This window comes from Convolutriloba macropyga, chromosome 11, assembly GCF_964194025.1.
Source record: "Convolutriloba macropyga chromosome 11, txConMacr16.3, whole genome shotgun sequence".
Classification (NCBI taxonomy): Eukaryota; Metazoa; Xenacoelomorpha; order Acoela; family Convolutidae; genus Convolutriloba; species Convolutriloba macropyga.
The window spans coordinates 8,206,936-8,232,440 of record NC_134478.1 but is presented as its reverse complement, the minus strand read 5'-3'; the positions used below and the strand labels follow the sequence as shown (position 1 = coordinate 8,232,440).

At 37.9% G+C, this 25,505-nt stretch overlaps 1 protein-coding gene across 2 annotated transcripts in view; it reads right to left on the bottom strand.

Moving 5' to 3' along the window:
* Positions 1 to 25,505, bottom strand: part of LOC142349480 (uncharacterized) — a 161,565-nt gene that overhangs the window by 46,227 nt on the left and 89,833 nt on the right. For both annotated transcript variants that reach the window (XM_075401066.1, XM_075401067.1), the window contains 3 exons: positions 19,168 to 19,496; positions 12,811 to 12,924; positions 12,226 to 12,368 (listed from right to left, as the gene is read on the bottom strand). In XM_075401066.1, coding sequence (XP_075257181.1) covers positions 12,226 to 12,368; positions 12,811 to 12,924; positions 19,168 to 19,496 — 586 coding nt within the window. The remainder of the gene's footprint in view (positions 1 to 12,225; positions 12,369 to 12,810; positions 12,925 to 19,167; positions 19,497 to 25,505) is intronic.

The following is a 25,505-nucleotide window of genomic DNA, read 5'->3' as shown; positions in this document are numbered from 1 at the left end:
TACTATAGATTGAAGGCACTGAGGTTAAAAAAGACTTAGTTATTAATTGATCAGCTACTAGTATGGGAGCTTTTAAAAGACTGATACTATGGATTGAAGGCACTGAGGTTAAAAAAGACTTAGTTATTAATTGATCAGCTACTAGTATGGGAGCTTTTAAAAGACTTATACTATGGATTGAAGGTACTGAGGATAAAAATGACTTAGATATAAATTGATCAGCTGCTTGTATGGGAGCTTTTAAAAGACTTATACTATGGATTGAAGGTACTGAGGATGAAAATGACTTGGAAATAAATTGATCAACTGCTTATATGGGAGCTTTTAAAAGACTTATACTATGGATTGAAGGTACTGAGGATAAAAATGACTTAGATATAAATTGATCAGCTACTAGTATGGGAGCTTTTAAAAGACTTATACTATGGATTGAAGGCACTGAGGTTAAAAAAGACTTAGTTATTAATTGATCAGCTGCTTATATGGGAGCTTTTAAAAAACTTATAGTATGTATTGAAGGTACTGAGGATGAAAATGACTTAGATATAAATTGATCAACTGCTTATGGGGGAGCTTTTAAAAGACTTATACTATGGATTGAAGGTACTGAGGATAAAAATGACTTAGATATAAATTGATCAACTGCTTATATGGGAGCTTTTAAAAGACTTATACAATTGATTGAAGGTACTGAGGACAAAAATGACTCAGATATTAAATAATCAACTGCCTATGCGGGACCTTTTAAAAGATTTAAACAGTACAATTTTTCTATAACTCGAGTTGGAAAGATTATTTATTTCCATCAAACGTGGAAAACAAAACACAAGTCACGAAAACTAAAGCAGAGTTATTTCACAGAAATTAATTGTCGTCACTATCAGTGTCATTTTGTACTACTCTCCATTTCTTTATTCTATCTACACTGATAGATTCTTTGTCTGATATCAGCTCCAGCGTTCGTTTTGCGCACTTTTTCGTCCTTTTTGAGGGTCCGGGATGGTTGAAGGGTTGCTCTTGTGTTGAAGAGCTAGTAGAAACATGAATGGGGGATACGAGTCTTAGATCTAGAAGACTAGGCGACGAACCTGATTCAGCAGCCTGATCGTCTATAAAGGAACATCTTTCAATTCCGTCCTCAATCACTTGTTCAGATTTGCAAAATCTGCAATGTCCGCTTCAATCTCATCGTCGCTGTACGCACGCTGGTTGAAACCTGGATCAGGAGGTGACCAAGATTCCTGTAGCTGTGTGTGCGGAGTCACTGGTGGACTCTGCTCCACAGTCGATTCTGCAAAGTGTACATTGGTCTCTTCTTCATCGCTCGAACCCCAATCAGGATCACAGATCATATTACGCATAAACATTTCCTCTCGCAACGCATGATGGCCATATGGTAGAGTAGTGACTTTATCATGCATAATGTAACGTTTTTCATCATATCCGGACAACGATTTCTTGTTGCAAACCACTGTCATCAACTGATGTTTGCTAGAAGCAATTCTGGTGTTGACAAGTCGGACCGTCTCGCCACCAGTAAGCACTTGTTTGTACAGCTCATGGGTCATATTCCTCCTAGCATCTCTGGTGACACCCTTTGCTGATTGCTTCGAGAATCCTGAAAAAGTTTTGTTTTAGCTTTTTGTTTATTGAGTCTTGTTTTTCAACACTTTTTTCCTTGTTTCCTGATTTTCAATGCGAAAACAATTTATTACTGGTCATACTTACCATCTGAGAGTTTGATGGAGTAAAGTTTTGGTTTGAGCCCCACAAATTCCGAGATGAGTTTGCCTCCCATTTCAAACTTTAAAGTTACTCGTGCATTGCTGCCGTCGTATAGCTCATGTTCCGCGGGAAGGTTGGAGAAATCGAAGAGGTCCTTGATAGCTGGTTTTTTCTGCAAGTCGGCATAGAAATCGTTCGATCTGATTTCATAGACAAAGGAGTCGGTGTCCGAATACAACAAGTTACAAATGAAGTGCTTTTTCATGGTATTGTAGTGAAAGTCGAACATGAATTTCTTGGCTAGATCCAGAATGCATGCACCAACAATTGTTGGTTTGTCCCACACAATTTCTGTTTGATTCAAGCTTACAGTTGCAAGATCTTCTCCAATGATTTTGAACGACTTGAGCTCTGGAACGCTAGTCCACTTGAGAGCTTCTTCCTCACTGCGGACCAGTTTCAATTTAATGCGGTTTCTTTTCCCTTCACAAATTTTACCGAAAGCGCTGTTCACCATTAGTTTGTAAAAATTCTCTTCGAATTTGTTTTTTGCTTCCTTCCGTTTCTGTGTATTGAGTTTCACATAAGGAGCCAACCACTTCGACTGATTAAAAGCTAGCGCTCGATGTAGCTTTTCTACTTTCATTCCTAACTGTACATATAGCTTCAGTGTTTGATAATGTAATATGTAATTTTTTTTTGGAAATAGCGTCTGAATCAGTTTATTGGTTGAGGGAGGCGCGTTCATTTTCATATCACATAGGAGTTCTTCTTGATAATCGCCTAGTCAGCATGATTCAACTTTTTGTTTCATTGGCGCTAGGGGAAATCTGAGTGTAGATCATGAAGCTCATCTGGATAAGACAAGTCGACTTCTACTATGTACCCAACGTTGCTTTCATCTGAAGTGTCAAGCACTTTCTGGATAAATTGGGGCTCAATTTCAGGCTCCCATTTTTGGTCTGTGAATTCAAAGTCGTTGAGAGGCAAAGGAAATTTTTCCATTATTCCCCCATACAGGTTGTTTGCGTCAATCATAACTATGAATGTTGAAGGCTGCTTCGGATCAAAGTTCGGAAGATATTTGTTGTTGGCAACTGCGAGTCTCTTATTATAAATGGAGCTAACTCCACCCCGAATGAGCCCCTCAACCATATCCAATTGCTCTCTCTCTCTCTCTCTCTCTCTGTTAGAAGCTCAAGGGGTGCTTTGCATATTTTCAGCATAGCATCACCTGATAGATTTGAGGCTGTATAATACTGACAACAGTCAAGTCCGTAAGTCTGGTAGCATACCTTGCGGAAGCGTAGTACGACTGAAGCCAAGAGAAAGACGTCCCTTTTCAGGTGCAGGTTACAATACTCGCCAATTGTTTTACATTTGAAGGTTTCAAAAACGGTTAGCGCGTGCTTGTATTCATCCTCTGTTACGCTCACGTCGTACTGTTGAAGACTGTTTGTCCACTTCTCTCTTGGTGGTAATCGAGCCTCTCCTAGCTTTGAAAAACTTTCGATGTAGTTGTAAGGGAAGTGCCCTTTCTGCTTTAACATGTCTACAGAAGATTTTGGCCAGTCGCTGAAGTAGTTTTCGAGATGGATAAACTCGTTTGCTGGAAGATTTTTGGCGAGAGCGTCTAACGATGAGGGCATAAATCGGAAGGAGTCGAGCAGTCTTATATGCTCATACACTGGTTTGTCAACTCCGTTCTTATTAGGACGCATTTTAAACAGGACTCCAATTTCCAAGGCTATGAATTTCTCATCAGTGCTTGGAATGATTGAAATAGTGTTCCGCATGTTGCTTCCTTGAAGAGCAAGAATGACATGATGAAGATCATAGTTGGAAAGATTGTGAGCAAACAGAGGCGTGTAATTGAGAAATTTCCGATTGATGTTGCAATTGTTGTGTGCCCATCCAAGAAACTGACCGGTGAAATGACAGTGGTCGAGCACTGTGGGATTTTCCACAGTGTTTTCCAGCGTTTCCTCACATATCCAACACTCTGTCACATCTTCTCGGGCAATGGGGGCTTCAGCAGAGAACTATCTGTTTCGTTGCTTCACGCTGTATATTTTCCTAGCTAATTGTTCAAGAGATGCCACGAACTGTGACATTACATTTAGACCGCTCACACATTCGAAATGAAAAGGCTCTACCTCATCTTGAGCAACAAATAACAATGCGTAGCTGCAAGGCTTGTGAATTTCTATTATCCTTGTTTCTGCTTGTTTCGGATTGTTACCACACCCAGAGACTGATTCAATGATCGATTCCAAATGGAAAAACCCAACTATTGGCGCGAACCACCTTGATTGGATTTTCTTATATTTAAAGGTACATTCCTGAGGCATTCTGACAACTGCTGGCCTGTTTTTGTTGACAGAAACCGATGTGTTTGTCATACCGCTCTTTAGAGGAGCAAACGTGGAAGCAATTTCGACATAGATGGTTATCAGTCCTCAATACCCGCTCTCGCACTCTGTGCACCAGACTCCGCAAATTGCGTATCAAAACGTAATGATGCATTTGACCGTCACTTAGTAGAAGCAAATCCAAGTTGAAGTTGCAGTTGAGTTTTTTCGATACCCGGAATGGTGTTAATCCACTATCAGCATAGCTGAAACAGTTTTGATCTAATGAGTCTTGTTTGTGTTAAAGCTTTTTTGTTCAAACAGTTTGTTTTTCTCTCATGATCTTTATCAGCTTTTACTTCTATTGGGTTAGCAATTTCAAGTTTTTCTTACCGAAACACGTTGACGCGAACATCGTTGAGGTCCTCAAATTTTGTCATCTGATGGAAGCCCATTGGCATGCTGAACACTCCATTTGCTTGTTTTGCGATTGGGTTAGTTGGTCCATATATTGCCGGACTGGTTATTCTGCGTGAAGATGCACCGGCAGGGACAAGTCGGGGACCATATTTGAAATGGTATGCAGCTGTGAAGCAGTAGAGGAAGCAGTTTTCATCTTCCCTGTTTCGTATGTTTAACAAGGCCATGGTGTTTGCTAGCTTAGCGGGAAGTGCCAAATATGAAGATGCGGTTATTGGCTTAGCTTTTGCTAGTCGGATTTCTATGTTGACAATCTGATCTAACGTCCAACCGCTACCATGCGAAGCAAAGTTATTCAAAGATAGAAGCATCTGCTCTACCATTGCGTGGAAAGTTTTATCAGCAAGGCCCCCAAAATCAACCCGCTCCATTTTCGACTGTACATGTTTTAAGATTTTATCTGGCTGGACGGTTCTTCATCACCATCTTTAGCTGGTTTTGTCAATTGTATTGTCGAACTGAATTGTACTTTTTGCGGATGCTGTTGAACGCTCATATGAACGATGTTTTCAATTTCTTGTCTCTTGACTTGCATAATATGGAAGAGGTCGAAGTCATGTGCGTCAACATTAATCTCGAAGGTTCTCAGAGTGTCGCCAAAAGCGCGTTCTGTCGGCAAAATTCCCGAATGTGGTAGATTTTCCACGTCAATGTTCCAAGCTGGCAAACCATGAACTGTATTCATGTGATCCAGGTAATCAGGGTCGAATGGGAAGCATATGTTACAGTACAAGCAGCAGCGGGGGTTCGGAGCATCATGCTGAACTGTCATATGACCAGTTAGTTCGTAGAGACTTTTTGTAGAAAAACCACAGTCGTTGCATTCGAAAGAATTACTTTGCGGATAGATTTTATGAATGCTCTTTCGATGACGTCGAAGGCTTCTTTTGTCAGCCAAATGTTTTTGACAAATATCACACTTGACTTGAAGCATTTCAATGAAAACCGCTGCGAATCTGATGTTAGAAGTAAACGATCTGAGTGTTTTTGTTCAATAATAAGAAAAATGTTTATCAACTGATTGTAAGAGGAAAGGCAGAAAGCAATGAATAAGTTTCACGTCCCCGGGACCAGATTTAGTGAGGCTTGCTCAACCAATCAGATGCGAAAAAGTTGTTTATTTACTCATGTCTAGTCGAGTTGATGTCATGATGCGGTAATCTTAGTTATTTGTCCAACTAACATTCCAAAGTCTAGACAAAAATTTGAATTTGTTTACAAGCTATAAATGTTTCCTCTTCTAATCCAAGGTTCAAGATCTAATGAGTCATCAAACATTCTTGAAGTAAAACGGAAATTCTAGAATATTCACTTCATATGTTTAATGAATGATATAAGCTGAACTTCATTTATATCGGGAATGAATGGGAAACCATCATTGAGAAAATAATGAGCTATATAAATACAGTAAAGTCCACACATTTGAGAGTTTTCGCTTTGCAAGGGTTTGTTTGAGTCACGTCGGTCTTCCATAAGGTCTACTATTATGCTATCAGTAGTGCTTTGTCGAAATCGGTCTGTTATGTGTTTATATGAATAAATGGGTAATGCCAGTGGGTCGGCAAAGTAAGTTATTGGGTAGCCATATCTCTTTCCCAGCACAACCCAATGAGATCCAGGTGAAGATGCTGGCGAAGCATTTACGATGGCATATGAATTGGTTGGCATGTTCAAGGGGAAATTGTCAGCTGCATAAACACCGTTGAATTTGAACATCAAGTGCCCGCTTTGTTGGGTCAATTTGAATATTTTATCCTCATCCATTAGATTATAGGAAGAGCATTTTTGGAAACGTTTCTCGAAGAATCGATATAAACTGTTGAACATTTCTCCCCGAGAAATAAAATTTCAATATTGCGCGGCAACGCTGCACCGAACTTGAGTTCCACAGATAATGAAGAGTTTGTTAACTCGGGATGAATAAAATCATGAGTGGCTTCTTGAGTACTGGTGAGATCAAACACCATAATATAGTGATGGGGGAAGTCGGATAGAGATATTCCATGACCATTTTCTACATAAGCTAGTGCAGCCATTGAATTGTAGTATAGTCGTTTATTATCGGTTGTTGACATTGGTGTACCAGCTGTGGCGAAACCATTACGGTAAATTATTATCTCATTCAAGTCAAACTTCCTGTATGAAAACGGATTGAGCGTATTGGTACCGATGAACGCATCGCCGCGACACATTGCAACTATCAGTCTACGAATGGGTTCTTTCGTGAAAATGTCCTCTTGCTTCCAGCTCTGTTGCCCAGCTGTTGCTAGGAAAGCTTTTGAAATCACTTCATTATAGCGGTACATTGCAGGTGTCTTGAGTAGTGTTTTCTCGATTGCACCCAGAACGTTATCTGAGACTGTCATTTTTCGCACGAACAAATTTGCTTCATCGATTTTGATTTTATAGTGTTTAGCTCCGTCTTCGCTCACAATCGTAAAGTCATCCTGTGATCGTCTGAAAGAAATTCGCAGCGTTACTCCACTCGTTAGATGCTTCTCGCATGAGAAGAAATCGGTAGCAATTTTTCCGTACATTGTGAGTTGAGCTGATCTTCTCACAGTTTCTTGTCGAGCTGTGATTGTAGCGGCTGGGACGCCTGTTGGGTCTGCTTCATATTCATATCCCTGACATTTCAACCAAGTTTTTTTTGCGTCCGATCCATGAGAAAATTCTGTTTCAATGAAACTTTTGTGTGCGTAGTGACCATTCGCAGAAGAAATTTTGATGCCGTTTGCTGACACTGTGCAATCGGCGAAAAGCCAATGTAAGGCGTTATTGACCAGATGTGGCGTGTCACTGTTGTTGGCATCTCCCGTGGTGAAGCGTAAATCGTTTCCATTATTTCGAACAACTCGAAATTTGATTTCCAGATAAATTTTCTGTAGGTCGATGAAGTTATTTCTGTCACCGACTATTTCAAACTCTAACGAAGATCCAGTGGGCGAGTACAAAGGTCCTGTTTTTTGCTCGAACGATTGATCAAATGTTACAAGAAGGGGAGGTTTCTCGAACAAGTCCAATGAGCTATGTGTTGCCTCTGTGGGAATAACAATGTTAGTACGCATTTTTTACTTTTGAGAAGAAATCTGATCGACTTCTTTGTGGCTTCGTTTTTAGCGAAATGATCTTTTTCTTTGATAGAGACTGCTTTTTGTATGCTTTGTTCTTCGACCTCCTTCGATAGATTGCTTTTCGTCCTCGTTGAAGTGCTCCTCCGATTTGTTTTCTCGCTGTTTTTGCAACTGTACTTTTCAGAGCTTGCTTCGCTGATTTCTTTTTTGTTGCAAATTCTAATAACTCTGGTGCACCTTGCACTAGCAATTCTCTTCCAATTGTTTTTGCTGCTGGCCAAATAAGTCGTCGGGCTAGGGGTAATGCAACACGACCAATGCCAGCAGCTAATGCGCCGAATCCACTTCCTCTTTGTCTATAATGTCCTGAGAAATGGGGCATTGAATTGGATGCTTGATTATTATAATAGGCTTCCATCAGTTAGCGTGTTCTCTGGAATTTGAGACTTATAACAACTTTACCAATTCCAGTGAAAGGGATCAATTTCCCTGTTTCACTTCTCAGCTCAACTTTGATGCTCTGGATATTGTTTGAAAGTAAAAGCTTGTAGTCCAAGTTTGTATAGGTTTTATGGTGAATAGGTGCTACTGTGTTGAGGCTACCGTTTCTCAGACGTCTCTCCGATTCAATGATTTTGAGAATGGGTGCACGTGAGTCACCCACATGTTGATACTCAATAAAATCAAGGTACACAAAAATAAGCTGCGACCCACATGTTATATCAACAGGGAAAATACCAAAATGTCTGTTAGGAGTGTTCGGAGCCCCATTTTCGAAGTTTGTCTTGTAACCAATGTGAACAAAACCACTGTGTGCAGGGTCCGGGGTCCCCTTGAAACCAAGAATGCTGGGAATTTCATCGTCTTGAAACGACAATCCTTCATTTTCCCCAAATGTTAACACGAGCTTTTGCGTTATCATGTCAAACTTTCGATCGAACTGTTTTAGTTTTGCAATGCGAACAATCTCCGAAACTAGATCTTCCCAGCTGTTGTAAATACCAGTCCAAATTTTTCTGAGTTGTCCTGATCGATTAATCGAGTCATTTGGATTGGTCATTGAATTCTTGTAAACAACTATGTCTCCAGAGTTTACGTTGTTGATGTTTGATGGAAAAGATAGAGATGTCAATGCTACTTGCCATTCTCCCTGTAAGTGTATCGGTTGTGATAATTGGTTCCGAAATGATGCCATAGTATTTCCATTAAAAACGTCCATTGATGCATTTGATAACAAGTCAATTGTAAACTCATTGCTGTTGGAAATCATTGCTCCTCTTCACTGTTTACCACATCAACTTGTACTAATTCCGGTTCGTAAAACTTGCCTAGGATTTTAACGTTGTTTGCGTCAATCATATTGTAGGTAGGTGGACTTGTTGTAGCCAATCGTAGTACTGTGAAAACTTCGTCTGTATAATTCTGAGTATAACCTTTTCTGAAGGTATCGTCTGGTTTTGCTATTCGTACCAGGTCCCCCTCTTCGAATCGTGGTTTATATTTATTGTTGTCCAAAGCAATCGAAATTAAAAATGGTTCATGTTTTTTGAATACTTTATTTGGGGCCAACTTTGTAACGCGGTTAACACGACTGTTAATGATATTTACGAAATTGGGATGCTCCTTTATATAGTTCCAAGTCCATTTTTCTTCCAAGTATCTGTATATAATGTTTTTAAGTGATCGAATATTTCTTTCCGCAAACGCAGATTTGGTTTCGTTTTCGGTTGTATACAAATGAATCTTTTTGTTTTCACAGAATGTTTTGAACTCGCCCTTGAATTCGGTGCCTTTGTCTATCCACACTTTCTCTGGTTGTTTCGTCTTTATCATTTGTTTGAAGGCTTCAACGCAATCCTTTGAATACATCGTTCTGAGAGGTTGAACACGTAAATAGCGTGATAAAACGTCAACTGCAATCAATAGGTATTTGACCCCATTGTTGTGCTTGGCTATTTTGTCCATATAGGCTACATCCATGGACCAGATTTCGTTTATTCTGTAAGCAACTACCTTCAATCGTGGAAAACTTTTCCGGAATTGACGATATTTAGTGTATGAGTTCTTCGATTGAAGGAATTTTTCAATTTTTCTGTGGGAAAAGCCGCTTTCCTCTTTTATGTTAGCAACACTTCCAAATGCTGCTTTTCCTTTCGTGTAAACTTTATTTAGTTTTTTGATTTCCGCTGAATAGAGTTTTCCAGCCTGTTGGCGTTTTAATTTCTTCTTTCGCGTCTGCGAAGCCTTCCTCATCAAAGCTAGCAGTCTCTGTTTTTTCTGCTCTCTCGATAGCAGGTTTCTGTTCACTGGCTGCTCCATCTGGAAACTGACGTAGTTTTTTCTCTTTCGGAATTTTTATGAACTTCGTTGCGTAAGTATTACAAGTGAGATGTGGCGCAAGGTTCAAATAATTCAATACTTGATAATCGTCAGGCAAAAGTTTTGATGATGTTTGTTGTAATGCGTAGAGGAAAGTTGATGCTGGAATGTCGGTGTTCCTTCCATTAATCAGGATTTTACCTTCAAAGTCCAGTGAAATAATGCGTGATCCGTTGATTTTCTTCAAAATTATTTTTGCTTTTCCAAATTTGTCTTTATCGAGAAAGTCTATATCATCGATCACACTCTGACTGATTTCATCAAACTCTTTCCGTTTAGTGTTGTCTGGGATACTTTGTTGCTTTTCTTCTTCATCCGAAACCATGACGTCATCTGTCTGTTGCTCTGTGTTCTGCTGTATGACCGCTTCTGGTGGCTCTTGTTTTGAAGTTCTCTGTAGAAGCGATAGTTGTTTCGACTTGTTTTTTGTTAATGGATTGTTTAATATTTGCGAAACTTGGGGTTGTTCAGTTGTAAACATGTTGCGAGGAATGAGCACAAATTCCTCAGTTGGCATTTTTCTGTAGATATTCTAGACAAGGTCTGGCAATTAGTTGAATCAGAGAATGCCCTCTCGTTGTCTGCAATAATTTACTTCTTTCTAGAGCACTAAAATATTTTTCAGAAAGTTGTCGTAGTTGAGGTTCAAATTGTTGTAGTTCTTTCTTGTTGATTGGGACAACACCAGAGAGCACGTTCATTACGCAATCGCTTAGGAACCAAACGAATTCAATGTCTTGGGCTAGAAAAATTCTCTTGCTTTTCGATTTGGGGTTGCTGTTAACGCACCAACGCTTCAGCATAAGCAAATGTCTCTTTTTCATTCGTAATTGGTGTAATAACAGCTTCCTCCGAAGGAATATAGAATATTGATGGTTCGGGACCAATGAGTTGAGAAGAAAATCGTAAGCCTTGACTTGTTTTAGGATCCAGGTCAATGATTAAATGTCCATAGGGTTGAGCTGTTGCTAATTTGTATGCGTCCTTGAGTAATTGGAGACAGTTTAACTGTTTTCCGAGGTATTCTATTTGTTGAATGTCACGCAATGATTTGAATAAAACTATATGAGTTGTGTTTAGATCAATTGTCCGCGACCATTTACTCTGTTGGAATAAGTTGTGTTTGACGTAGATCACATGAAGTTTTCTGTGTCTTCCTGACGTTGCAATTTTTACGAACTCTTTGTCGTTAAAAATTTCCTCGCATGAGTCATCATAAACGAGCAGACAATCTGAAAGTTTCTTTGTTATATCCAATCCAGAATACTTGATGAACTCAATTTGTTGTATTTTACGTTGCATAGCTGTAAATGTATCCTGGAACTCTTTGTAGAAGTAATAAATTTTGGGAAATTTTGGGTAAAACGACGAACTTTGCAACATACTGAATATTAGGTCGGTTTTCCCAGAACCACTCGGGCCTACAACTGCCATGAAGATTCTATCGTTTGTAAGAATGACTTTGTTCATAGTTTAGGGTTTGGCAAAATATAACCAACTAGACTTGAAAGCAGCGCGATCCAAATTGACTTCTCCTCACAACTTTCCGATATCAAGAAAAGCATGGCGAAACAAAGACTAATCATGAGCACTATAATACTCACTTGAACAAAAAATATGATCTCTGATCGAGGGACCACAGTATTGGAACAGCAGCGCCATGGAGGTCTCTCTCGGTTTCCATCATCGAAAACTAAGTTTGTAATACCCCCATCAATTTCATCTCTTACAACGCGGTTTGTCATTCTGGTTTTTTGAATCAATTCTGGGCGACTGTTTGTTAACGTGTAAAACAGGAAAATGATCAAATTTTCAGAGCTCGCCTCCCCATTGTAACTCAAATACGATTGATTTTCTCAATTGCATGATGTCCCTTTCATGTACTCATCGCGCGCAAAGGACCTTTTAGCTTTAATTATGAGGGGGCAGTATTTCTGAGTTTGAAATTTCAAAATGTCCCCCCCCCCTCCCTGTATTAGGTGCATGACTCTAGCATGTACTACTCTTTTGTAATTTCTTGAAGGAATTTGTCCTAAACATTTGGTTTTGACGAGAGGCATTTCCTGTATCAAATACCCTCCAACAAAATTATCGATGCTCCACAAATACTTCTCTTCGAGTCGTCAAAATTAATAGCTCAAAAATAGCCAGCCGGTATGATACCGTTGTTAATCAACAAAAACAAACTGAAAAGCTCGTTTTGTTCCAAAACCTACTTTTTCCAGAAGGTGTGTGATGGAATGAGTCCTGCAAGTGAGTTGTGGTTCTGAATGGCTAGCAGTGAACCCGTAGCTCCACTATCGTCACTAGCTGATAACCCTATCACGTGATCAGGAAAAGCCTGCCACCAATTTGGGTCCTAAATAACGACAAAAATCCACGTAGTGTCAAAACTATTTGCTTGAACGGCTACGTAAAAGGTTACTCAATGGCGAAATACCAAAAGTGAAATTGCCTAATACTAAGGACATTGATTTATTTTGATATCATGTTCAACAGTCAGTGCAATACTAAAAGAGAGGGCAATGTCAGCCTGCTTTAGGATCAGACTTTAATTTTCTAAACCAGCAGCTCAGCTGACGGTGCAATTGTCTACCATATGAGCATCACATCTGCCATTCACTACATTCGACTTTAATTTGGTTCCTTGGAGCGAATTTTTATTCCTGTGCTGCCTTCGTGAGCATGAATATGCTTAATATAAGCTGTAAAATATTGGATAAAGTTTGGGTATTTTTCCGACGGGGCAAAATGAAAAACAGTTCCGCAATCTTAAAATTATTATATCGATTATAACTTGCCTCTGTATTCATGACATGGAGGACTGTTCCTCTGTCGAAAGGAATGCCCAGTTCTCTGCAAGGCACATACTCGTCATCCTCAGGGTCAAAATCAAACAGGGCACGCACATGCAGCTGAAACAGACATCCCTCAAGTGAGTACAATTTGTACATTAAAATTTACAAAATTATTTAACTGAAACAGTCACCACAACACCTGCTTTATTTGAAAAGCCTATAGAGGTGAGCTTCTTTACATAAAACTAAGGACAAAGCAAGCAGATGAAAAACTAAAAGTTTCAAAACAATTGAATTTAAAACATACATGGCAGATTGCCAGAAAATAGCTGCAATTGATTCCGATTACTCTGATTGGGATTAAGAGAGCACAGAAAGGGAACTGGGATAAAAATTATTTTTTGTTGCAAAATATCAAAAGCAGAAGGTGCTATTTTGATTGAATTTGGTAATTAGACTTACACGTGCCTTTCAATGAGAGGATAAAGAGCCTACTATTAAAACCGTTCAGCATTAGAAATGGCAAAGCTAATTAAACAAGGTTTAAATAGCAGACATAAAAAATCGGACTTTCGATAAAGACTCCGTTCATTTTAAGTTGCTCTACTGAGCAACTACTTTTTGCAGATTGAACAGAACGAGAAACAATACCCGACAGATTGCAGGACCATAGCCGCCATTGATTACATAACCCCCCTGGAATTAAAAATACCGAATAAAAATTCATAGCACAAAATTTTTTTAAAAGTTTTTAGAAGCCAACTTTGATTGGGGTTCGTATAAGACATAATCCTGTTTCTTAATGATCTGATACAAGGATTGGTATCCATATCAATAAACATTAGACCAGGCAACCAAGTCTATTTAGAACATAGTTCAAACACGGGGCATCTAATACAGATCTTCCTGGGTTTGTCCCGTTTTTATTTTGATTTAATTTTTCGTTCGTTTTAGATTACTCTGTTCAGTGATTGCTCCTTAGAAGCAGCTTCAGAATGAGAGAAGAGTAAAACTAGCCGAGAGAGGTCAAAACGACTTTACGCAAAATGTCCGGAAAAAGCGGCAAAATTGAGGTTAAGCGAACGAAATTTTTGTCTAGCACAGAAAACATAACCGACTAACGTCGGGCGAATTGCTCTCAAACGACCGGCGAGCGGTTGGCTTGGTCAGTAGCTAGCCACGGGGGGGGGGGGTGCACCGGGGGCTGATGGGGGCAGCACTGGGTGGGGGGGGGGGGGCAAAAGCGCGGTGGGGGGAGGGGGGTGGAGGGTCAACAAAGGGGGGGGGGGGTGTCAACCTCTAAGAACCGCCCCTCACACCATAAGTATAAGTATAAGTCTCCAAGACAGTTTGAGCTGAAACAGACCTGAAAGGCTCTAAGAGCACATAATGCCCGCTGGGCGCTACCTGTTTATCCCGTTTTTGAGGACGAAAAGTCAAAAGCGTCAGACGAAAAATTGGTCAAGCGAAAAATCGCATAAGAAAAAGACCGACAGGACTAATATAATTGCTACAAACTTCGTTTGAGAGCAATTAAAAAGGAGCACTATAGTTGCCTGCCGAGAAGACGAGGACGGCAATTGAACATAGCCGACAAAGGTCAATCAAAATTCCACTCTTTTTAAACAACAGGCCGGTGTAAATTTTGCCCTACTTCAAATGATCCGACAAAAAATCGATCGTTTGAAAAATCGTAAAAAAAGATCAAGAGAACCCAAACAATTGCTAAAAACTTTTCCAGCAGATTGCAAAAAAAGCTCACGTGCCGTAGAACATAGATAGAAAAAGATACAAAAATAAGTTGAAGTTATCGACGCCGCTTACAAATTATAAAAGACTACCAATAAATTGATATTTCAGTTCAATTTCATTTTAGCGACTTACATCGTCACAAAATGACTTTCATTGATCAACTTTGGGTCTTCAAAAAGCTTATGTCATTGTGTTGAGTGAGGTAAGTCACGTCTGATCAAAAACGGAACAGTTTCAAAACACACTCAAAGCTTTGCCAATTCCGCGAGTTTCATATTTCAGGAGCAAACTGACGAATTTGAGAAAGCCAAAAACCACTAGGTCGAAAAATCAGTTTATTCTAATTTTAGAGCATCTAAACAATAGATCAAGCGATATCGCAGAAAGCAGGGGCTATCGTGTGCGGGGTTACGAGTTGAATGATGTGGAGGGGGTATAGTTGGCGGAGAGGGTCAAAGGGAAGGGAAGGGGGCCAAACACTCAAAACCATCCTTTACTCAATGAATTTAAGTCTCCTGAATAAATTTGGTGAATGGCATATTTAGAGACTGGTAGGGCGTAAGGCCTAAGAGAAATACTCCGAGACTTAACGCCCATCGGGCTTAACATGTGTATCCCGTTTTTCAAGAAAAAGTGAAGTACTTAAAAAAAAGAAGGAGCACAAACAGACAAACTCGCTTCCATTAAAAAAAATCCTTGTGACTTTTATCACGTTAAAGTTAAAATTAACGCTATGTAATAAAGAAACAAAATTTTTTTCTTATTTTATTGTTAAAAAAATTGGCTGAAAAAAATCAAAATTCAGAGATTGTCAAAACGCAAGAAGCTGAACAGGTGAAAAAACTCTTCAGAAAAGAGAGTTCAGTATATATGTTATCAACACAAACCAATTAACGTCGGATGAATTAATCTCCACACTCGAATGTTTAATGGGCGCAAAACTCCGACCTTATAAGGCTAGAAAACCTGACCTACAGGATGTGAGTCTAACATCTTAGGTCACTCGGGTACAATGGCTTTGGTTCTTAATCTCTCACACACGCTGTTATATTTAGCAACAAACTTTTATCAACTTAGATCACCAAAAAATGAAGAGCTCAAGCATGATAAAGTCACTCAAGAAGTCTGGAAACTTTCTAGAACAAAAACTCAAAACTACCAAGTAAAAATTTTGCATTAAAAGACACACACGTTCACAGTGAAATAATTCAAACTTTGTTCGAGAGTTATTGAACACTCACAAGATAATTCTTTAAGAATCAACCGTCATTTTACAACTAGCAACACAAAAACTTATTTCTAACTGCACAGACAACATCTGCATTAGAGATGCCCTCAAATTACCAAGCAATTATAAAATAAAGCCCGCATATTGCCGGAAAATAGCCGCGATAGACGCTTGTGGCCTTCCATGAATTGAAACAAAATAAGAAATAAGAATATAACCGACTAACGTCGGGCGAATTGCTCTCAAACGACCGGCGAGCGGTTAGCTTCATCAGTAGCTAGCCACGGTTTCATGAAGCGGCCTTTAGTTTGATTCGACTCTGCAGCTTTTAGTTTTCTATCCTGGTTAGTAAATAAATCAAATAAAAAACTGATATGTAGAAAATTTGCAAAATATTGCACAACTTAAATGAAAACCTTCCAGATTTCGCAGAGAAAACGTTCAAAACTATATTTTGTCTCTGAAGTTATGTCAAGTATTCCATCTGAAAGACTTGAAAAGCTTCGTTGGCCAGTAATGATCGTAAAACTCAGAAAAGGACAAAAATATTTAAAAATTTTGAAAAATCGTAAATTTTAACAAAAATTTGCTAAAATTCAAGATGCTAAAATCTTCAAAACTATTGTCTCAAGAGACCATCCAGTATCCCTACTTCGAGCTTTAAATAGTTGCTCTGGCTCATAAAGATCCATAAACTTGAACATAATAATTTTCCAAAAACTTCAAAAAAAAATCAAAATTTTATCAAAAAATTGCTGAAGCTGGATTCATTAAAATATTGATAAAGATTCCATCAACTCAAGAAACTATGCAAAGAAACAGCTTATCATCAAGCCTTGGAGGAGGTCCCTAGGACCCTGGTGCCGAAAAAATTCAAAAAGATTCAAAAAAACTGGAAAAAATTGCAAAATTTTAAAAAAAATGCTAATACTAAAAGCTTAAAACATTCCATTACATCTAGAAGATATGCAGTAACGTATACTCAAACCCTAGAGGAGGTTATGTGGCTCTTAAGGCAGGAAAAACCTCAAAAATAAAAAACTTAAAACGTGAAAAACAATTGCAAAATGCATAAAAAACTTAAAATTTGCGATAATAAAACTATTTGCGATAACTAATCCATGGCCACAAAACATTTTCCAGTAACTTATTATCAAACCCTAACAGAGATTTTCTGACAGGCTGAAAAACCTGAATAACGAAAATATTAAAAATTGAAAAAATGCAAGTTTTGTATAAAAAAATGCTAAAATTTGCGGTGTTGAAATCTTGAAAAACATTCCATTACATTTAGAAACTATACAGTAACCTATTGTCATACTCTAGAGCAGGTTCCTCGGCTCTTAAGGCTGGAGAAACCTAAAAACAGACAAAACTTGAAAAAAAGCAAGTTTCATCAAAATATTGCTAAAATTTTTAATATTAAAAAATTGAAAGCTATTCCGTCGCAAAAAAAATAGTGGGGTGTCTACCGGGGGTGTCTAAAGGGGGGAAACAGCGGAGTGGGGGTGGGGGCAATATTGGGGGGTCAACAGTGGGGGTGTCTTCAACCTCTAAGAACCGCCCTTCACACCATAAGTAAAAGTCCTCAAAAACAGTTTGAGCTGAAACAGAGCTGAAAAGCTCTAAGAGCACTTTATGCCCGCTGGGCGCTACCTGTTTATCCCGGTTTTTGAGGACGAGAAGTCAAAAGCGTGAGACGAAAATTCGGTCAAGCGAAAAATTGCATAAAAAAGACCGACAGTACTAATATAGTTGCTACAAACTTCGTTTGAGAGCAATTAAAAATAAGATAGACAGATTGACCACCAGTCCTTTAATATACCACTAGACTTTCTGGGTTAGATTCGGACTGTCATTTTAATGAAACCAATACACTCTATATGGAAAAAACCCTAAGAGCTTTTCCAAAATTAATACTCAAAATCAAAAACTCAAGAATTAAGGCATATACGTTTGGTACTACTTATATGCACACTATTGACCTTCAACTAGTAAATGCTGATAAAATTAAAAGTTCATTAAGCGAGTTCAGAAGTCACTTTTTGAGAGCAGTAAGTCACGCTATTCACCTAAAAGCAGAACAAATGAAGTGTGCATAGGGAGGCTGGCTTGATTGAGGGGAGTGGGGTGGTGAGTGCCGGTGGCGGCGAGCAATCGGGCTCAAGGGTTTAATAAGGAGAGTGTGCATCGGCGGCGGACGGAGTGGAGTGGGAGAGAGGGAAAGAGAAGGAAAAAATGGAGGGTCTAACTCGCCCTTCGCACCATGAATAAATGTCTCTTTTCAGTGAACCGCATTATTAGAGACTACAGAACCGTAAGGCTCTAAGGCAACTTAAGGCTCTCCAGGCTTTACCTGTTTATTCCTTTTTTGAGGACGAAAATACAAATGGTAAGAAAAAACGATGGGACAAAAAGTCGGTAGTACGAAAAATGGCATTGAAAGACTATGAGGACTAATATAACTGCTACAAACTTTATTTCAAAGCAATTAAAAATGTGCAAACCATTCTTATTTCCATTCTGCTACCCACATTGTGGCTCTGGATAATAAAAGGAGCAAATACTGGGGAAAACAAAATCCCAAATTTCACCTAAGTAAATAGATCTAAAAGAGTGATAAGGAACTAAGGAAACAAAAAGGCGAGGTGCAAGAAAACAGTCGCTAAATCCTAAGTAATTGGAAACTAATAATTTTGGGTGATCAGTCGTTGGTCCAGTGATTATTAGTATTCGGGACAACTATACGTTTCATAGCTTTTTTGGATAGTTACGCGTGATTTATTATTGTTACCTTGAAATGAAACTGACGCCGTGGAATTATGGCACCTTCAGTGGTTAAGGCTAAGGCGGCGGTGCCCGAATAAATGGAAGTTTCTAATTCAGGATTTTTGCTGCCGCCAACTGCAGCATTGCTGGCTCCTCGTACCTTTCCATTAGCCTAAATTGCCTCAACAATTATTCAGTTTCATCATGAGTAAACACGAAAAATGACATTGCAGGCGTTTTTTACCCCAAATCTTCATGTCAGTTCTGCGATATTTAGTGACATTCAGGGGGGCACAAACGGAAAAGATGCAGTGACTACTCAAGAAACTATTTAGAAAGCAAAAAGATTTTCTTAATAGCCATCCTATCGTTCAACGCCAATTTGCATTTGTTCTTCTTCATCCTCAATTATAGTAACGCTAAGTGTACATTTTGCACCATAATATTGCAGATGTCGGAAAAATTGCAAAATTACTGCAAACACAGGTTTCGGAGTCAAAACTAGCATAACACACTGCCGTTACAGTATAACTCGCCGACGCATTTTTTAAAGCAGTCAGCAAACTTCTGAAAATCAATTACATTATCATCGGAAAAGAAGCACGACTCACCACTTGTTCATCAAATATAGACGTAGCAGTGTTTGTTCTCGACCTCAGCATTGCCTCAACACTATTGAGTTGCCCATTAGGCACAGCAGCAGCAGCACCATTTACCATATGATGACCATTAACCCTCGGTGAGTTCTTGTTACTGTTTTTGGCAAGTGTGCTCAAGTTGCTGTTGGCTGCAGAAGTGGCTGTGGTCTTCGATGGTCTAAGTAGGAAATGGACCCTACCAGTAAGTGAGGCTAGTAGATCACACACGTCATCAATGCTCATGTTTCGACTGAGCTCAATGTCGTTTATTTTCAAAAGTTCATCTCCTTCATTCATTACGCCTGAAAACAACACAATATTTATCGGAGGAAAGACTATTCACGGAAAAAGCTTCATAAGACTGCTCATGAAAGAATGCTGTTACAGAAATTAAATTCGGCTAAACCGATTCACAATTAGAGGCTACATGTAAAGATTGCATATATTCGAACAATAAGGCTCCGAAATGTGAATTTGCACAGTGTTCCGACCACTCTCAACCACTAACTAGGGTTGAATGTCTAGCGAATGGCACAAAACAGCCAAATTTTTAAAATTTTCTGAGACGGAATATGAATTATTTGTTGGTCAGGGACTTCCTTCAATTAGACAGTCCGTTGAGAGATTCCTAATTTCACAAGTGAAACATTCTGTGTAATGATAAATGTTGAAACGATTTTTTTCCCATTACAATAGAAAAAGGTAAACGGGTAAAACGAATAAAAAGTTTTTGTCAGAGACCTCCGCATAGGGTAATTTTGGAAAAATGAGAAAAACGAAAAGTAACCACATTAAATGAAATTTTTAAAACTTTTGGTGCAAAATTAGTGACTTGTTTTTCCATGAAACTTCCACTTTACCTCTAGGATCAAACTTTTCCTCCTAGGAGCAAACGGGAAAATACTTAGACCCTCTATCACCGAGTACATGTTCAGCATGAAAATTGCAAATAACTTGTTCTCTACAGAATTTGAAATGTTGATATTAATTACAACATTAACAAAAAAACTTCAGAAGAGTTAACACAAAAAGTCTTGACAATCAATTATTCTTTTCAATGAGCACTTATAGAGCAAAAAATAAAACTGAGTTGGCAAAAAAATCTAAACAACCTATTTATTTGAAGTAACTAGTGTTAAAAAGTGGATAAACAGTTAAACTAAAGATGATTTAATACGAAATAATGTTGCAACCAACTGTTTATTAAGAACTAGTTTGCTGAATCTCTCCAAGTGAATAAAAATAATTTTCTTTTGGAAAATCGTGATCTTGAACTTGGATTTATTTTAATTGCGGTTTCACAAAATAGAATGTTGCAAAAAGTTATTAGAAATTTAAATTCCGTAATATTATTCGAGCAGGGACACTATAATTACTCAATTTTATGAACTGCTTTATTATATTTCCTTTCGCTTTTTTGCGACTTTCCAAAAAAATAATTACTAACGAATACAGTAAAATTTCAAAACAACTGGCTTCTAATTTTCCTTCAGAGAAAAACTTCTCCAATATGCAAATTTAAACGATCTTCATTGTTTCAGTACTTTTCCTTAAGTTCATTGGGACAACGTCAAGATTGTTAAAACCATATATCTCCTCAGCAAACTTGAAGCACCAAGTGTTATTTTGTTTTGAAATTCAAGAAATCCATAAATTGTGCGAATTTTTCTGAATTCCAGCGTATAGATTTAACTTTTCCTTAAATTTTTTAGGGAAAATTGAAATTCAAAAATACCCTCTTCAATACCAAACTCGTCATATAAAAATTTTATTCTGCAGGGGCTTTCTTTTGATACCACTCATTTCAGCTTCCGATGAATATTTAGGGGTCAAAATTGACCTAAAAAAGCCCATTTAGCATAGAAATCCTTATCTTACAGGAGATAAATAAGTTATTAAATATTAAATTTCGCAGATTGCCAGAAAACAGCCGCGACTGATTCACATGACCCCGATTGGGATTCAAATGGCAACAGAAAATAAAAGGAAAGACTTTCCTACAACAGACCATCAAAAGCACTTCTTATTCTGACAGCATTTGATAATTAGGCTTAATTGATAATTTCATAATTAGACAATAGAAGGATTCGTATCAATAGCAATAAGCATTAGATCTGGTAACTAAGACAAAGAAAAGACTGCTCAAACACCTGGCATTTATAACGTGGCTTAATGCTTTAGAATGCTTCGCCGATAAACTTTGAATTTGAACAGATTGAGCCAAGAATGAAACTAACCTGGAGTAGTCCAAAAGATTTCACGCGAACTGTTGAACAACCTATGAACTAGAGTAACGCTAAACTCTTGTTTGACAAAATAAAAGAACATAGCTGGACACATTTGGAAATAAAATCCTAAGAATGATAAATTTAGGAGACTGACTATCAAAATTGTCACAAAAACTAGTTTCTGATTATCAACAGAGCACTATCCCTCAACCAACAAAAAATCAGAGCAGAAAAACAATTTTAATGACATAGCCAGCAAGTTGCCAGAAAATAGCCGCCATTGACACACATCGGGATGGAAACAGAAAAAGAAGAGATAGGAATGGACAGAAGTTTCTCCTAAGTTTCAAAAAGTATTCTAATTCTCCCCGCAGTTTCAGTTATATTCAAAAACTATAATTAATTCAGCTTCTAAACCGAAACCTATTAAGCTTTATAACAATGCTCGCTCTAATAAACTTTGATAACTTAATGCACTATGACTTAATGACTGGGCTTTGTCCCGTTTCTTTTGATTTTGCTCTTTTGACATTGATCGTATTCACTATATTGCTTAATTGAATGCGTGAACGTATTTGAAATATATTCAGTTGAAACAGTGAGTGAGGTAAGCCACGAGTCAAACGCGAAAATCGTGGCTTATTTAAAAAGTAAAACAAAAAACGTGCTCAAAAGGTAAAGCAAATTTCAAAAATGGAGGAGACTTTTAATTGCCGACACTAAGTAAAAATCATCAAGAACATGCAAAACATGAAAACATACACGGCAGATTGCCGGAAAATAGCCGCCGTTGATTCCAATAAGCATGATTGGGATTGAAAGAATAGAAGATATTAAAAAAAGACTTTTGTACAAAAACATATTTTAAGTCCGATTCATTTTGATGGCATTTCGTAGTTGAACATAATGTACTTCTGTTTCTTAGCGAGAGGCTACAGGGGCTACAATCAATACCAAGAAGCATTAGAGATGGTAACCAAGACTTATAGGAACGACGTTCAAATAGCGGCCATCTAAAATTGGGCTTTATGGGTTTTTCCCGTTTCTACTTCTGACTTCAATTTTTTATACTGACTCTGTTCATTTTGAATTGCTTTGCTGAGCAACTGATGTTCAAAATCACTTTTAGCAGAATGAGAGAAGAGAGAAACTAGCCTACAGAAGTCAAAAAGATATCACGCAAAATGTTGAAAAAGCGGCAAAATGAGGTAAAGCGAAACATTTTTTTTCGACGAAGTAAAAAAAAGGAGCGCTATAATAGCCGGCTGAGAAGATGAGTGCGGCTATTAAAAAAATCAATAGTATTTTATGATAACACGCTGTGAATGCCATAAAAACCTTTAGCCATCAACTGCAAATATTTAATGGGTTCAACCCTGCTCTTTGAAAACCCAATTGGACAGGTCATCAAGACCACTAAAAGGGTAGGCGACGCAAATAACAACAACCAGAAGCGAACCACGAAAAATCATAAAGAATTTTTAAAAACAAGTAGTGTTAAAGTCTTTAAAACCATAGCCTCTAAACTGGAAAGCATATGGGACCTGTCATTACAAAACTAATTCAAGGGGCATCAAAAGAACAACAAATACCGACAGAACTCGGTATTTGTTGTTCTTTTACTAATAACTATGCAATTACAAATAACCCAAAATCCTATTCGCCTTCAGCAAAATACTAAATGTGAATAGGCAACCAACATAACATAGCAAAAGACGCAAATTCACTGATTATCATTATTGAATATAAGTAGAGTTAAGTCATAAAAACTATTAGCTACATAATATTATCGAAACAATTGTAACTATTCGTAATTAGAACACGTAAATCACATCTTACTCGCACTCAAGAGAAAAACGAAAAAAAAATCAAATGGCCGCACGTGTGAAAAAAAAATTCTCAAAAACAAAAATTATGCTCGATACCCATTTCATACTACAACTTGAAAGCACATTTTTTGAAGTTCACGCAACAAAAAACTCGTTTTACAGCTGGCCAGCGTGACTAAAATCACCACAACAAATCAATTCTCATCGACAAGAAAGGTTGAAGATCTTAAAAAACACCACTACGGAATCGATTCAAGTAAAACTTGCCGAAAGCGGCAGCCAATTTGAACAACTCATCAACTCAAACATAGGCGGCGAATCGCCGGAAAATAGCGGCTGTAGAAGCGCTTGACGCACATCGAGAGTGAAACAGAAAAAGCAAAATGGAGATAAGTTTACAGACTTTTTCCTAAGTTTCAAAAAAAGCTCATAACCGGTGAGCAGCTTCAGTTAGATTCTAAAACTATACTTAATTCAGATTCTAAAATGAAAGCTATTAAGATTAATAATGACAGCTAGCAATCGCTCTAATAAACTTTGATAACCTAATGCACTATGATTTAATGACCGGGCTTTATATGTTTATTCCGTCTCTTTTGATTCTGCTCTTCTGACATTGACCGTAATCACTATTTTGCGTAATAAAATGCGTGAAAGTATTAAAAATCCATTCAGTTGAAAAGTGAGTGAGGTAAGTCGCGAGTCAAACGTGAAAATGGTGACTTATGTAAAACAAAAACGATCAGAAGGTAGAGCGAATTTCAAAGAGCGCCTAAATAATAGCCGTTGAGAGGCTGACGTTGGCTATTAATAAAACGTTCCACGCAAAACAGATTACAATTTGAAAACATAGCTGTCACATTGCCGATAAAAACCATCACTGACCGACGTTGGGACTGAAACAGAGAATTGGCGACAAGTGTCAAAAATGTTCTTATTTAATCCGCAGTTTCATTAGAATAAAACATGACTAGAAATGTGCCTGCAATTGGGGGAATTTAACCTTAATACAAATAGCAATGAGCAGTATACACTCTAAGGAATTTAGATAACATAAAACAATAAGTATTTAAACATTAACACTTAGTGCCCGGGATTTATTGGTAAAACCCCTTTTTTTCAATTTCGCAGTTTCACTTTGGTCGTATTTGCGAAACCTTTGCAGAAAGATTTCCAAACTCCATACAGTTGAAAAATTGAGCGAGGCGAGTCAGAAGTGAAAGTGGTGACACACGTTAAACGAAAAAAGGTTAGAACAAATTTTAAAAAAGAGCGCTTAAACACTAGCATTTAGTAAGAGGCTGACAGCTGCTATTATGAACGAAAAAGCGAAGCCTGAAATCTGAGAAATACTTGACTGAATCCTAAACGTCGCAACTCCAAGCAATCAATTTTAACAGATTATCAAGGAAAAGATAAAACAAAGAAATCTGTTCAAAATCTGTTTTTTTTTCTCCAGAATTCGGCGTTCGAACAAAATTTCTCAGGAGACATTGTGTTTCTGGTTCTGTTCAACCGGATACTACATACTTGATAGACAAACCAAACAAAGGGAACTAAATAAAACTTAACCGACTAACGTCAGAAGAATTGATCTCGAACTAGTAGGAGCTCGAATCTATTGCAGCCAGCTCCAATCGGGAGAGGGGGTGTGGGGTAACTATATCCACAATGGGGCCTCAAATGACGGCATTAGATTACGACATAACACTATAACCACTAATAAAACTTTAAGTGAAAACATAATTATTGCAATTCTTGCGCACTTTCCATTTGAGTTCGGTGACACTTGCGAATTCGAGAAAAAGTTAGGAATGTGCAAAACAAAAAAAGGCGTAAAATTCAATTGAGAAGTCAAAACGATTACAATAATTGTTTCAAATTTCGTTCGAGAGCAATTAAAAATATTAATCTCTTTAAAAGTAGCAACATCCTAACAATTGTTCACAAGCAAAAGCAAATGCTCAGCAAAGTTTTTGGCCTAAAACAAAATAAACGGGCAGAAATCCACAAAATACCAAAAAATATCTTGAAAAATGCTCAAAATTCAATTTCAAATTCTAATAAACCTTTAAAATGGTCAAATATGCTCCCGGACATAAATTGAGCTTTTCATAACCTAGCGAGCAGACTGGCGAGAACTAAAGAAATAAGATAGACAGATTGACAACCAATCCTTTGATAGACCACTAGACTTTCTGAGTTAGATTTGAACATTGTTTCAAATTTCGCTCGAGGGCAAAGTAGCAACATC